Here is a 14,843-nt window from a genome sequence, read left to right on the forward strand (position 1 = left end):
TGTTCTCTCTCTCTTTTCCTCTCTCAATGCGTGCGTTTTTTGTTTATGCATGCTCGCTCTCTCTTTTCCTCTCTCAATGTGTGTGTGCATTCTTTGTGTATGTATGTGTGTGTGCGTTTTTGTTTATGTTTGTACTCTCTCTCTCTCTCTCTCTCTCTCTCTCTCTCTCTCTCTCTCTCTCTCTCTCTCTCTCTCTTTCAAAAACACTATGTGTGTGTGTGTATGTGTGTGTGTGAGAGAGAGAGAGGGAGAGAGAAAGAGGGGAAGGGAACATGAGAATGAGGAGAGGGAAGGAGCATACCTGGCTCTCCTTCCTCTCCTCGTGTGTGTGTGTGGAGAAGAAAAAGAGAGAGAGAGAGAGAGAGAGAGAGAGAGAGAGAGAGAGAGAGAGAGAGAGGGAGAGCGTTACCTGCTCCTTGCTTGAGGGCGCCGAAAAACTCAGATCTGAGATCTGAGTTTTTGGGCGCGCTCGGTTATTTTTTTAGCCCAGCCGGCGTCGCTATGAGCGTCGCAAATTAACAAAGAAATTTGCGACGCTCATAGCGACGCCGGGAAATTTTTTTTGAGCGTCGCTGTGTGAGCGTCGCTAATATGAATAGCCTCTTGTAGTGCTATCCACCCTTGTCCTAATGACTGCATTCTTTTCAGAGGGGAATACATAGACATGGAGAAGTGTCCGAAATGTGATTCCGAAAGATATCGAGTAGATCTCCACGGGACAAAAATTCCACAAAAGGTTTTGCGACATTTTCCTCTGCTTCCTCGCATCAAGCATTTCTTCGAATGTAAGTCCATGGCCGCCCTAGCATCATGGCATGAGGAGAATAAATCTCGGATGGTGTGCTACGAATTCCTGCAGATTGCGCAGCCTGGAAACATATAGATGGAACATGGTCGGATTTTGCCAGGGAAGCTCGAAATTTGCGCTTAGGCCTGGCTATGGATGGCGTAAATCCATTTGGTCAAAGATCAACATCTTATAGTGTATGGCCCGTTGTCATCGTCAACTACAACATTCCCCCGTGGTTGACTACGAAGAAGGGGCACCTATGGCTAAGCTTGATTGTGCCAGGGCGATATAAAGTGGAGAATATGGATGTGTATCTTCGTCCACTATTGGAAGAGCTACAACAATTGTGGATTGGCATAGAGGTGGTGGATATGAGCCGACACACAGGACGATGGAATGCTTTGATTAGTGGCATTCTAATGTGGACCATGCATGACTATCCCGGGCTAACAGAATGCTCAGGTGATCTATTGACACTCCTCACTCAGACACTGTAAATCTTGTTTTTTCCCATAGTTGATCTATTGTCATGTGTATACATGCAGGGCTTCAAACAAGCGGATACAGAGCATGTGTCACATGTGGACCTAGACTGAATGCACGTAGGGCGCCCTCACTGAAGAAGCAAATCTACGAAGGTCATCAAGCGTATCTTCCAGAGAATCATGTGTTACACGACGGCTTTTTGGGAAGAGAGCCACCAAGGATGTCTGCACAAGCATGGTTAGAGCAGAAGGAGATGTGCGATGACGGATTGCCTCCAGGGATGAAGAGACTATCTCTATGGTACGAGTTACCATACTGGCCCCGACTCATGATCAATCACTTGCTCGATCCAATGCACATATTCAAGAATGTGGGTAATCTACTATGGGACCATCTGACCGGCAAGAAAGATACTTTGGGAGCCAGAGTTGACCTTAGAAATGTGGATCGTATGGAGAAATATTGGCCGCAAACAGCGTCTGATGGATCGATAAAACTCCCTAAAGCACCATGGATTTTCACAGAGCCCAAGAACACAAAGTAAAAGAGACCATTCGATCTTTGTAGACCCCCACTGGCGTAATGCACTCGCTCCGAACGTGTTTTACTAAAGAAGGAAAGCTTACCGGTTTGAAGTCACACGATTGGCATAAAATGTGTCAGGTACGTTCATAGTGGACTTTAATATCATTGCATAAAATGTGGACTTTAATATCATTTCTGCACATACTTTACAGTTTATTTTACCGGTTGCCATTGAGGGATGTTTGTCTCTCGACATCCGTAACACAATCTACAAACTTGCAAAGCTGGTGCAATGGATCTCACAAAAGGAGATCAACGTAGACTCCATACCATTCGCCAAACTAAATGCTGCGGAGCTTGTGTGCATGTTTGAGAAACATTTTCCTACTACCATGCTAACCATTCAGGTGCATCTTCTTGTTCACATAGTTGATGAGGTGGAAATAGCTGGCATAGTTCATTCTAGATGGATATTCTTCTTAGAACGTTTCATGAAAACGCTTAAGGGATATGTGCGTCAAAAGGCACGTCCGGAGGGTAGCATGGCAGAAGGTTGGTTGGTATCAGAGTCCCTAGTGTACATTGGAGAGTGGCTAGACGGATTTGATAAAGCTCGGGACACGCTATGGAGAACCATAGATGAGGAGCGCATATCTGGGATTGTCATGTGCAATCTCGGTGTTGAGAAGAATATGACGGAAGATCTAGAGGCTAAAATCAACCGATTTTGCATGCTTCACAATCCACTGATGCAAAAGTGGATTTCACAATATGAGGATGCAAAGCAAGAGCGACAAAGGGCACGAATCGAGTGGAGACGGGGAAGACGACCACCGATGCACTATCCGACGGTTCTGGAGAGCCTACCAACATTCATGAGCTTAAGATGGTTGCACAACCAATTGAAAAGGGCACAACAATGCGGTGACGAAGTGACTGAGGAAGAGTGGGAGTACTCTCGGGGTTGCGCGACCAAGGTAAGTTTGCAATGTACGACTAGCTAGTGACTTTATTTCTAAACGTTTGAACGGCCACTCATAATCTTTGTTCATTGTAGTATAAGTCATACACAGCAGCATGGTGTAAAGGTCGACATTTTAGGGTGGAACGGATCGACAAAAAGCGTTTTACTCAAGATTGTGGAATCATGGCAAAATTTGAACAGTCTAGTCGACGACGTTCCTCTGATGCAGATCTTGTGGTGGCGGAACTCACTTACTTCGGCACGGTACAAGAGATTTTGAGGATCGATTACAGAGGATTTTTTGTCGACTTGTTCGACGTGCAATGGTTCAAGATAATCATGGAGGGTCGCAACGCTACTGTGCATAGAGAAGAGTCTGGTTTTCTTGAGGTGGATTCTACTAAGAAATGGACTGACCTAAGAGACAATTTCGTACTACCCGAGCATTGTGAACAAGTAAGTATGTAAATAGTTAACATCCCCCTTTTACAAGTTATGTGCTTGAAAGATCTCATGTAAGTTATGTGGCTCTGGCAGGTAATATTTCATCCTACAAAGTCTACATCAAACTGGTGGTACGTCATAGAGGTAGCCCCTCGTAGTGCAAGGACGTATGAAGGCTACCATGTGCCAATCACAACGGCATCAATGGAGGAGATCAGAGAAGATGCTCAATCAGAAGCCGCTGCGGTGGTGCCAGACGAGCATCAAGATGCTACTACTCTATATGGGGTGCATGCAGAGGAGCTACAAAATGAAACAGAGGATATGTGTTTAAACGGAGAGCTCTATATAGATATAGGAAGTTATGCTGAGTTATGCGAGGATGAGAGAGAGATCTCTTAAAGCCACAAATATTGTATTTGAACAATTTTGCTCCGTATTGTAAAAGCTCTGGCTCTCTAAGTACCTTCCATGGTGTATAACGCTCTTTTCTACTCGGGCTCACATCTTTTGATTGAAAAGTCTGAGTTTTCGACTTGCCTCTTCTATCACTCAATTCATTGTGTCATTGTATTTATATGCGTCATTACGTCATTGTATTTAATGGTCTTTGCGTCATTGTCTACTCTATTCATTCAATATTAAGTTTAAATATTCGTGTGTTTAATGCAGGTATGGATGATGAGGAGTTTCTTTCTTCTTTGTCACCACAGCAGAGACAGTGGTACGTGGAGCGTCATCGCTCTGGCGCATCATCGCGCATTCCTACTCCATCCGCATCTCCCTCTCTTTCGAAGCATTCGGCGCGCTCCGAAGCGTCGGCGTCGACGAGACGAGCTTCACACTCGTCTAGACATCGGCGCTCTAGTGGTGGCGGTGGCGGTTTTTGTGGGGATTCCGCCACCGATGCCTCCACACCGCCTCGTGTTCGACGAGGCTCTTTACCCTCCCCTTCTTTACCCGCCCCCACACCAGCCACAGCATCGCCATCTACGCCAGGTTTTGCGCGGCTGACTATTCCTAGCAGCTACACACCTCTACCTACTCCGCCAGGAGCCACCCCACTCGACACTCCTCGCTTCGGGGCCCAGACGCCGGTGGAGACACCTGACGTCCGTACCCCCATCGACACGCCGCTAGAGACCCCTGCCGGGACACCCAGGTTCACGCGTCACCGGCTAGAGGGCTTGCCTTACTCCGTCGACTTCAGCGGCGGCATCATCATGGATGATGACGGCAAGAAGGTGATCTCGCGCATGCGTGGTCTTTGCTCTCAGCTGTTTAGAAACTACATACTAAACAAATGGAGTGAAGTACCAAGTGATTTAAAAAACAGAGTCATCAGCATACTTCATGATGAGTTTCCCGTTCCAACAAGGGATCAACGCTTCAATGAAGACCTGATGAAGATTCGAATGCGCGAATATTGCAAACACAAGCGTTCCGAAGTGCAAAAAGCAATCAAGCATGGGTGGAACAGGCCAGATTGGCTGGCCAAAGAAGATTGGAAGAATGCAAAGAAAGCAGCGCACGAGAATCCCGACAAGTGGAAGCAACAAAAGGATGCAGCCAGAGCGCGAGTAGAGGCAGGGAGCTCGCACCACTTGGGGAGCGGTGGATGGACATCATTTGGGGAGCGGTGGATGGACATCATTTCGCATTGCTCTTTATGTTCGATAGTTTAGGGTTTATGAGTTTTTTAATTCTAACATAATGAAATCTTTGTATGTTTTGACAGTGGTCGATGACAGGACGTGATCCCACACCGTACGAGCGCGAGTACACAGGCAGGAAGGGCTTAAACGCCCTGATGGACATTCTCAGTTCTCGCGCGGCATGGTTAGTATTAGGGTTTACTCTTTTCTATTTTTTGTATTGTTTTATAAATGTCGTTATATGTTTATACTTACTGAAAGCTGTCTTATTGTCTTTTTTTGCAGAATCCAACAGATACGCCGCTTGGACGCGATGAGACGTCTGACTAGATGACGTCAGTTTAGCCGTAGCTAGATAGCATTAGTTTAGGGTTTCTCATAGCTTATGTATCATGAGACGGATTTTATACGTCTTTTTGAACCATGTATATTATTACATTTGTCACCGCAGTTCATTTTGCCAATCAATTCTTTATGCCTATGATGTTGTACAATTGTCATTATTACATTTGCCAATCAATTCATTTTGCCTATGATGTGTACAATTGTCAATTTTACGCTTGTCAATTTTGCAAACAATGCGTCTTGTGGGTGACTATTTTGGGTCTATTATCTACCCTTGCACTTTTTTTAAAAAGTGAATCAAGTACAATATGGTTGATGGGTGGCAGGGCATTCAATGCCCTGTCACCAAAAAAAATTTCTCTCGGGCGTCGCTATAACCGTCGCTATTTATGGCTCTGGAGCGTCGCTATGAGCGTCGCTATAGACTTCTGTGTAAACGTCGCTATAACCGTCGCTATGAGCGTCGCTATGAGCGTCTCTATATAGCGACGCCTATAGCGATGCTCTCGTAGCGACGCTGTTAGCAACGGTTTTAGCGACGCCGGGGGTTATAAAAACCCAGTGTATTTCCGTCGCTAACAGCGTCACAAGAGCACACAACCTCTTGTAGTGTAGATAAAACTTGAACATATGTAGTAGAAGTTCAAACTAGTAAAAACGGAACCTTTTATTATATATATACGCAGTAAAAGTGACCCACATAATAAAACTATGTAGCTTTTTGGCCAACACTCATGAAAGAAAACTTTATAGCTGTTTCACCAACATATGCACAAGAAAAAACTATATAGTAATAGGAACAGAAGAAAATCTATATAGTAATATTCAAGTTAGTTTTATATACGCAGCCTAATACAATAGCGAGACAAAAAGAGTCACATAAGTGAATAACATAAATTTAACTTTTTTATTATATACAAATTTATTGACTTTATAATTAAAATAATAATATTATAATAACAAATCTCACAAATGTGTCGTAGATCTTGCATCAAAGACATTAAATCTTTGCATCAAACTCATTAAGTATTTGGAGCAGAGACTAGCTCATAAGAAAAGAACAATATATAAGAGTAACTCACAATAGCTTTTTGAAGAATTCAATTTAAGTCATAAATTTAATAATTGAAAAGCGTTGACGCTAGAATGTTCACACTTTCTTTGGGTCTCAAGGTTACATTAAAATAAACAAATCAGCATAACATCACTCAACCACAATTACATCAACCACACTTAGTGGAGAAGAGTCACATTTGAAAATTCTAACTTTGTTTGTGGCCAAAAGGTACAACACAAATGATGAGTGCATTCCATCCACACTTTGCTCTTGATGATCTCCTATGAAATCCGTACTACGCTTTGCTAGATTGAAACTAGACTTTAGCGTAATATAAAATGCATCAACTGTTGGAACCTCTAAAAACTTGATTAGAATCGTCTCTTGGTCGTCTTTATCAAAGTTCATATCCTAAATAAAAGTTCAATTGTAAAAAGTCACTACTTAACACTAGGTTGGTAATGGGACACTTTTATGTCCTGTTAAGTGACCATTTTCCTTGAATTATGTCAAGAGTTTCAAAATGGATTTTGAGGTGCTATTTGTCTAGAAAGTTGTCTCATGAGCTGAAAAAAACTTGACATTTTTTTGGAATATCAATTCCATCTTTAACCTTGTCCTTGCACAACGTTTCACAACCTAAACTGTGTGAAAAAACGGGTCCTGTTTTTGGCTTTTTTCAACTTTTTGCAACTATACCACTCTAGAATTCATGTTTATTCATGTTTGTGAGGTCTATAATGCTAGAGAACTATCTTTAGTAGTCCTCAACATGTCCTGATGCTTCTAGGGAGAAATAAATGTTAAAGTTGTAAGTTATGACCAAATTACAAAAATTGTCAAATCCTGTTTTTTAGCCAATTTTAGCTCTTCTATGAATTTTTTGGTGGCTTTCATGATATCCAAATGCATTTTTGATTTTCTATGTCGCATATTGTAACATAAAGCTAATATTTGTTGAGTTTTGGGGCACCTAATACCGTATTTTTCATAGTAGACAACGATGGTTGATTTTTTCAATTATAGAAGAAAACGAAACATTCTAGTATATCAAGTATAGCTTTTTCAATATTATTAGTTTCTTGTGACAACTACATGCATTTTGTAGGTAGTAACCATATCTAGTCATAAGGATCAAATTTGGCTAGATATTGAATAGTTTCTATGGGATTCTACAACTCATAATGTTGAAACCAGTTTTTTTATGTTTGCTGTATTTAGTACTTCATCTTTGTCCCCAAGATTCCTCTTGGTAAGAGATGCATTATTCTTTTGACATGCTCCATGGCTCCTTATGAACCTAAAGGACAATAGGGAACTAAGAAAACATGCATATATTATTTGTATTGAGCGTGGCTATAGAAACTTTGATGATAGGTTTGCATAATGGTAAAAATTTAACTTTTTTGTACCTATTTCTTTTGGCAAAACAAAAAATAGTGAGTGAGAAGCAATCATATGTTCTTATCACCAACCCATTGAAGTTAACTAGGGAATTTATCTCAAGTCCTACAAAAATCCCTAATCTTATTTTTATGCAACAAAACGTAAGAAATGACTATTTTGATGAAAATGTATTGGTCCATCAACTTTGGAGGCTTGGTGTGACCACAAGATGAGAAATTTTACAAGTTTCTTATTTTTTCCATGTATAGTAGGCCTTGAACTATAACTCATGAAAGGATTTTACAAAATGAGTGGATCTACTATGGTTTTGGAGGTTTTTTTCAAAACCCTGAAAGGACACTTTTATGTCCTGTTAGGTTACCAACCTAGTGTTAATAGAAAAAGATTAATCCATGCCAAAAGATGAGTACAACTAAAGTCAATCTCCTTACATATTCATGCAACCCATGTGAGATTTCATTGAAGGCCTTTGTGTTTTGAAGAATAACACTCTCATTAAGAACATTCTTCAGTACACTCTGTATGCATAGAAAAAAGCATAAAAGTTCAGTTAGAGCTCTAGACTATGAACATTTGGGCAATAGATAACAACTACCTTTTTCTTGGCGCAATCTTTTTTTGCCTTTTTAGTCTGCATCATATCCATCATCTTTTGATTCCACTGCATCGAAAAATTTAAGTTAAAGCTCAAAGCATACAAGGATATGATATATATAAAAGTTAAAAGAATATGTGAGTAAACCTTAGGTGCACGCTTACTCTTTCTAGAGCTCACATCTACTTGATTTTCCTCATGAGAGCTCTCAAAATCCATTTGTTCTTTAATGAGATCAACCTTTGCATGTTCTTAGAATAAAACACATTAACTATATAGCTAGTTTAATTATTGTAAATGACAATAACATAGACATACCTTTGTGACATCTTCAATAAGAGCCAAGAAAGAACCATTTGAAGCTAAAGCCTCATCCTCTTCTTCTACATCCTAATAGTAAATAACTAGATTAAAGAAAGTGTACAAAATAATTTGAGATAGTATAACTTGAGAAAACATACATCTAGAAGGGCTTCAACTTGCACGCCAGTGAAAATTTCCTCTGAATAGTTCTGGACTTTCTCAAAGTCAATATGAGGATGATACACATCCTCATTGATAGGTTGTAAATGATTTTCCTCAACCTGCAATTGTATAACATTTGTAAATAACTTTAATAAAAAAAACAAAAAAAAGATGTAGAAACTCCCACAAGCTGTTTTTCTTTGTCTTCCACCTTTGTATTCACTAAGTCGGTTCCCTACAATGCACAACTTCACATAATCAATCTTATTATTATAGCTAAAAACTATGAAAAAATAATGATAATGTGGCTTACAGATATTAAATTTATGGTATTGACCAGTGTTGATTTTTTCTTTTCATTCTTTTGCTTCGCTTGCCTATGACGCAAGAAAAATGTGTAGATGTCCTCCACTTTCCAATGGTACTCTGCACCATGGAACTTCATCTCCTCAATTTCATCATGGTGCTCTTGAATGAAGCTCACAAGTTCATCCTTCCCCTCTAGATTATATTGTGCCGTAGGTCACAAAGCTTGGAATCAAATGCTTTTATCCAACCTCTAACAGTTCTCAGATTGGAGCCATGGACTGCATGTACACTTTGAGCGTAATACTTTGCAAGGAACTCTTTTCCATACAAGAGTGCTGGATCTCTATCACTTTTCTTGAGTGGGAAGCGAAAGAGTTGCTCATATGTTGGAACTGGTTTTTCAACTGTCTTCCTTTGCAACTTGTATAGCCTTGCTATGCCTTTGAGACAATCTTCCAGCTGCCATACTATTCTTATGATCAACCTTAGAGGACTCTCCACCACTTGATTCTAGCTCTTTTACCCTTTTCTCTAGCATTGCTATTGTCTCTTTGAGAGACATTGTTTCAGATGGAGAAGCCATGTAATAACTATAATGTCACAAGTTATACCTTAAATCATATAAAGTGTGAACAAAACTTAAAACCCACAACAAAATATTCTTTCCAATCGATTAAATTACTTTAATGTTATATACATGAAAGGCTAAGTAACTTGTGCATCTCCAAACTGTACTGGCAAATTTAATTGTGCACCACTTCTTGAAGACATGCACCTCCTACTAACTACAATAAAGTCATGTATCACTACTTTGCATGAGTTCCAATCTCTCTCATCGTACTGCTGGATTTGTAAACTCCATGTACAATGATCAAAACTATCGCGTACTAGCCAAGCTAATTTGCATTTTTTACCCTGGTGGTCAATCTCTCGAACAACTACGTGTACAAGATCATCTTCACCATCACTTTTGGTTGCCAGAACGATATCACCAACCTCTACCCAAGGGGTGCATGTCTGACCTCTCCAAGAGTTGTAAGCCTCTTTCTTTGAATCAAATCCTTCACCTCATATGCTACTAGTATGTTACCTATCAACGGAAGAGGTATGAACTTATGCATCAAAGATGAGATTGGTCTTACACAATCCCAAGTGTATGGCATAGTTTGTTGTTGTACAATGCTCATTCCAGTTGCATGATGAACTATTCGTTCGTCAACCCCATTGTGTGAGTATATGCATTGTCTATAATACTCTACCCCAAAATACAAATAATATTGACCATTGTGCTCAATAGAGAACAATGTTTTTATTTTTGCCTTCCAATGCCCTACAAGAAGAGCATCAGTATCACCATTGTCATGCTTTACAGTCACATGGTCACCAACTTTAAAAGCCTCACCCTGGTAAAGTATCTTTTGGTAGGTTGTGACAAGAGTATTTTCACCTTCACTAATTGTCATCGACCACAGTTGCTGAAAGTACATTTTCTCCTCATCTGATAGGCATCTCTTTGTGCGTTTCTTCTTGGTTATACCGATCCCTTTTGCTCTAATCATGTTGTGGAAGTAAGCCGGTTGATGATCTGCCAAAATCTTATGCCATAGCTCCCTGGCTCTTGTTAGAGATGAGAGTTCCAAGAGCCCTTTTTCATGGAAGATAGAACATTGTTGACTCATCTGGGAAATCATCTGGGAGTATCAACCTTTGGTGTAAGAATGACAAATTCCTCTTGTGTGGAAAGAATCCATCCTTCTCCTCTTGAAGCATGTGCGTAACCCATGTAAACAAAACATGCTTGTAAAAGTGGACATAAGTTATCATATTATGTTTTTTATTTGTGTTTACTCCCATATATATGGAGACCATCCTTTCAAAATTGTAGCACCAATATATATCATGAGATCCATGCCTGATAATGTCATAAAGCAATTCCCCATTCCCAGCAACATGCTCCAATGGTGAAGAGTTTGGACCGAAGAATTCCTCGCTCCTTACTCGCCAAGATGAGAACAATGATCGCATCATCTTGATACTCTCCTTTGTCCAACCCTTTTCACGACTAAAATTGTAAAATGTGTGGGCAATGTCTATAAGGAGAAGACCAAGCTCATACATGGGTCTTGATACCTTGTTGATGACACTCAATACATATGGAAGACACCACTGAACAAATTTTTGATTTTCCTCTGCCTTAAAACCTTCAAGTACTTGCGAGGAGTGTGTGGCCATTGGCCATTGTGAATTGATGGTAGTGCAAGATTGTATACAAGCTTGCAACATTCATCCACCTTCTTTTTCAATTCATTTTACAATCCTCGCATGACATTTGATGTATATTTATTGAACAAATTCAATGGAAGAACATGCATTGTATCATACACCAAGTCACGTGACAAGTCAAAGCCATATAAGTCAAAGAGCTTCCATAACACCGACTCTCCAGATAGTCCTGCATGTGCAAGATTAGTCTCTCTTTTCATTTGAGGTTGCACTTCTGGCCTGAGTTACTGCATTGGACATTTCCAAAATGGACCATTTTGTTGGTGGATATCTTGCTTGTCGTCTATTATCATCATAAACATATCGCCCTCTATACATTGGATTACTAGCGTCAAGAGTTTCTTTGGGCTTGTCTCTTCGACAACCCTCCTTGCCACCGTCCTTGAAGAGTCCTATTTTGCACTGGGCAGGATAATTTCCACTGACCATCATAAGCATCCCACGTAATATGCATGTCTGTTGCCATTCAGTTCCCATGCCAATTTTTTTGTTAACATCATAGTGTAGTGTACTGTTATTCCTAACATGAACAAGTCTTGCAATTCCTCCATAAGAGGACGTAGAAAAGCACCAAATAGACCACTATTTTTTCGGGCTACTTTCTTGGAGCTAAATGGGAGGAACATTACTGGGAGTACACTAACGTTGGAAGATTTTCTCATGTTCAAAATTTTTATCTCTACCATCCCATTGTCTTTCTGTGTGGTGCGAGAAGATTGGAACCCATCCCAATGCAATAGAAGTGCCAGGTTACGGGGATCTCCCTAGAAAATTATAATGCCATATGAAAATACTCACAAAATGAAAATAAAAATACCATGCCAGTAATACTAAGACCATACCTCAATCAATTTCTTACTAGTGACTATACGTCTGCGACAATATCTACACACGAAAATATATTCTTGAGTCTGCTCATTCCACCCTTGTTGAATCTCCTGTGGCGGACGGGATGAAGGAGAAAACGTTGTGTACACCTTATTACACCCTGGGGTTGTATAGATAACTGGAAGCTCAAATGTTTGATGTGGGTCCCAAAAGTGCTAGACTATACGACACCATCTCAAAAGTCATAGATAGACTCCGGTTGTAGTTCAGGTGACTTTCCCAACCATTTGTCTCGGTTTCTCCACATGGAGAGCATACCATGGGACAAAGAACGACTCTTCAACATAAGCTCAATTTGTCTCCCAATTGGGAGATAATCAAAGGCTAGTGTCTCCTTGCGAGGCTTGAGACAACTTGGGCACCTTTCACGACATGCCAAGCAATCACGCTTTGCTTTCCTTCTTCTATTATTACTAATGCATGCACAAATTTCCACACTACATCCTTCATAGTTGTCCTCCTTGCTTGGACGTAGGAGCTCTGGCTCATGGAGATTCCCTTCTTCACCCATGCAGACTCTGTATTGAAGAGGTTGTACCATACTAAGCCCTTGAAATAGAGATTGCAACTGCTCCCATCAAGTAGGCACCCTATAATTATCAAACAAAAGACCATCCCAATCATGTTCAAGTCGAACCAAGATTTTGCTCAGGCTTGGATCTTCTCTAGTGGAGTCATGCTTGCCTATTCTTGCCCCACCCATGTCACCGAAGAGTAGACGAAGAATTTCGTCTTGACCGCTAATGGGAACTTGATATTCATCCCACAATGTCTAAAATTGAATGATCTTTGATAAAATTGCAATTCCAAGCGGCGCATGATCTAGACCAGTAGGTTGTTTGTAGTCTTCACGTGCTCTACTTGTATTTGCTGATCTCAAATCTATGCCCTCTTCAAAGCCCTCTTCCACATTCAAAGAGGCATCTGATGGTTCCATGTCTGGTACATTGTCATCAAAGTGCCTTACCTCCATGTCATCTTCATTTACAAACCCAAGTTCACTTGCTAGACTACCTGCAACACTCCTTAGTTATGCATGCCTGAAAAATGTCGTTTTCCCAACATATTTTTCACCATGGCAAAATGCAGAACATGTACACCACATTCTTTGTGTGGTGTCATTATCGGATGCACTATGGAGAGGTGGTGTACTATCAAGATCATTCACATTAGGTGATTGCCCCTGAAGGGCTTCAAGATTTCTGTTGTGATGGAAATCAGGGTGAAATTTCTGCAGTGTCTCCTGTTTTCTATGTTGAAAAAAGGTGCTTCTGCTCAACATTTGATATCCTTTAGGTGTAAATGCACATTTATACGCGCATGTACACTTGAAAGTCTTGGAGGTGAAAGCCATGTATGCCTGTATGATCACCTAAATGTCACGAGCCATGGTTACACGGACTATAATGGCCCAAACACCACATTAACACATGATCCTAGTATCGAACGTTGTAATACTACATACTTTAAGTCACAGATCCACATTAGATAAAACTTTGTAGCATTGTGCAACTTCAATAATTATAGAGAGACCTACAGAGAACGACTAATCTGAATACGCTTGTTGGATCTTTTAATATAGATGATGTATACATTCATGAAAGACACAATTTCTTGCTCGGAACAAGGCTTTTGATCATAGCAAGCCTATCACTTAAAATCCTTGGAGATATAGAATTTACATCAGGGAAGACTACTTTGTAACAATCAACTGGATTTAAGGTTTCCTTCAAAAGAACTAAAGCCATATTCTCGGGCCACTAGCTAGTGTCATTTATAGCTATTCTTGAAATGCATATCGGTGGCCTTTCTCTCCCAAAGACATAAAATTGTTTCTCTGGCCAAAGTGGTAATGCAGTGAATGAGATGAAATGCCGCTTTCTGCATACATACTCTAGCCATACATGAAGGCTAGAGGCTCCAGCATTTCTGGTGGCGCTTCTGCTACTGTTGTGTGTGTGTGTGTGTGTGTGTGTGTGTGTGTGTGAGAGAGAGAGAGAGAGAGAGAGAGAGAGAGAGAGAGAGAGAGAGAGAGAGAGAGAGAGAGAGAGAGAGAGAGAGAGAGAGAGAGAGAGAGAGAGAGAGAGAGAGAGAGAGAGAGAGAGAGAGAGAGAGAGAGAGAGAGAGAGAGAGAGGACTTTTACCAGGCCGGAGCGCGCTGGAGAAAGCAGCTGGTAGCCATAGCTGAGGCTTCAAGGCTCGAGAGAGACTGGAGAGAAGGGAGCGTGAAAGAGAGAGTATTGGGCGGGAGACGCTGACGTCGTAAATGACTTATTTATAACAGATTTAAGGGCACACTCCCCCGCTCATGTGAGAATTAGCTATCAAGCTATGAGTAATTTGTAATTGTGCATAACGGGCTCCATTTCAAAATAAAAGGAGGCTACCAAGACACTCAATGGTCACACGATTTTTCAGTGGAGAGCTTTCACTACCACCTAGAGGTTATGTGGCCACACTATCCAGTGATTTTAGAAGGTACGTGCCTAGCATTGCAGGCTTGAAAATTAGCAAGCTTTGCACTACCTATCGCAAGTTGGCGGCCAAGGTAGAGGCGAGACACATATGCCACAGAAGCATGCAATCATTGCGTCATTAAGGAGTTCCCTTGCGCAACAACTTTGCCGATT

At 40.8% G+C, this 14,843-nt stretch overlaps 1 protein-coding gene across 1 annotated transcript; it reads right to left on the reverse strand.

Moving 5' to 3' along the window:
- Window positions 1-6,413: 6,413 nt before the first annotated feature.
- On the reverse strand, window positions 6,414-8,624 carry LOC147463637 (uncharacterized). Its single transcript, XM_086529363.1, has 5 exons — window positions 8,587-8,624; window positions 8,416-8,473; window positions 8,269-8,334; window positions 8,105-8,191; window positions 6,414-6,677 (listed from the first exon to the last, which is right to left on the reverse strand). Exons 1-5 carry the CDS (start codon window positions 8,622-8,624, stop codon window positions 6,414-6,416), a joined length of 513 nt encoding a protein of 170 aa, XP_086385489.1.
- Window positions 8,625-14,843: the final 6,219 nt, after the last annotated feature.

The sequence above is a fragment of the Adiantum capillus-veneris genome, chromosome 2 (genome assembly GCF_014529385.1).
Source record: "Adiantum capillus-veneris isolate H3 chromosome 2, ASM1452938v2, whole genome shotgun sequence".
NCBI lineage: Eukaryota > Viridiplantae > Streptophyta > Polypodiopsida > Polypodiales > Pteridaceae > Adiantum > Adiantum capillus-veneris.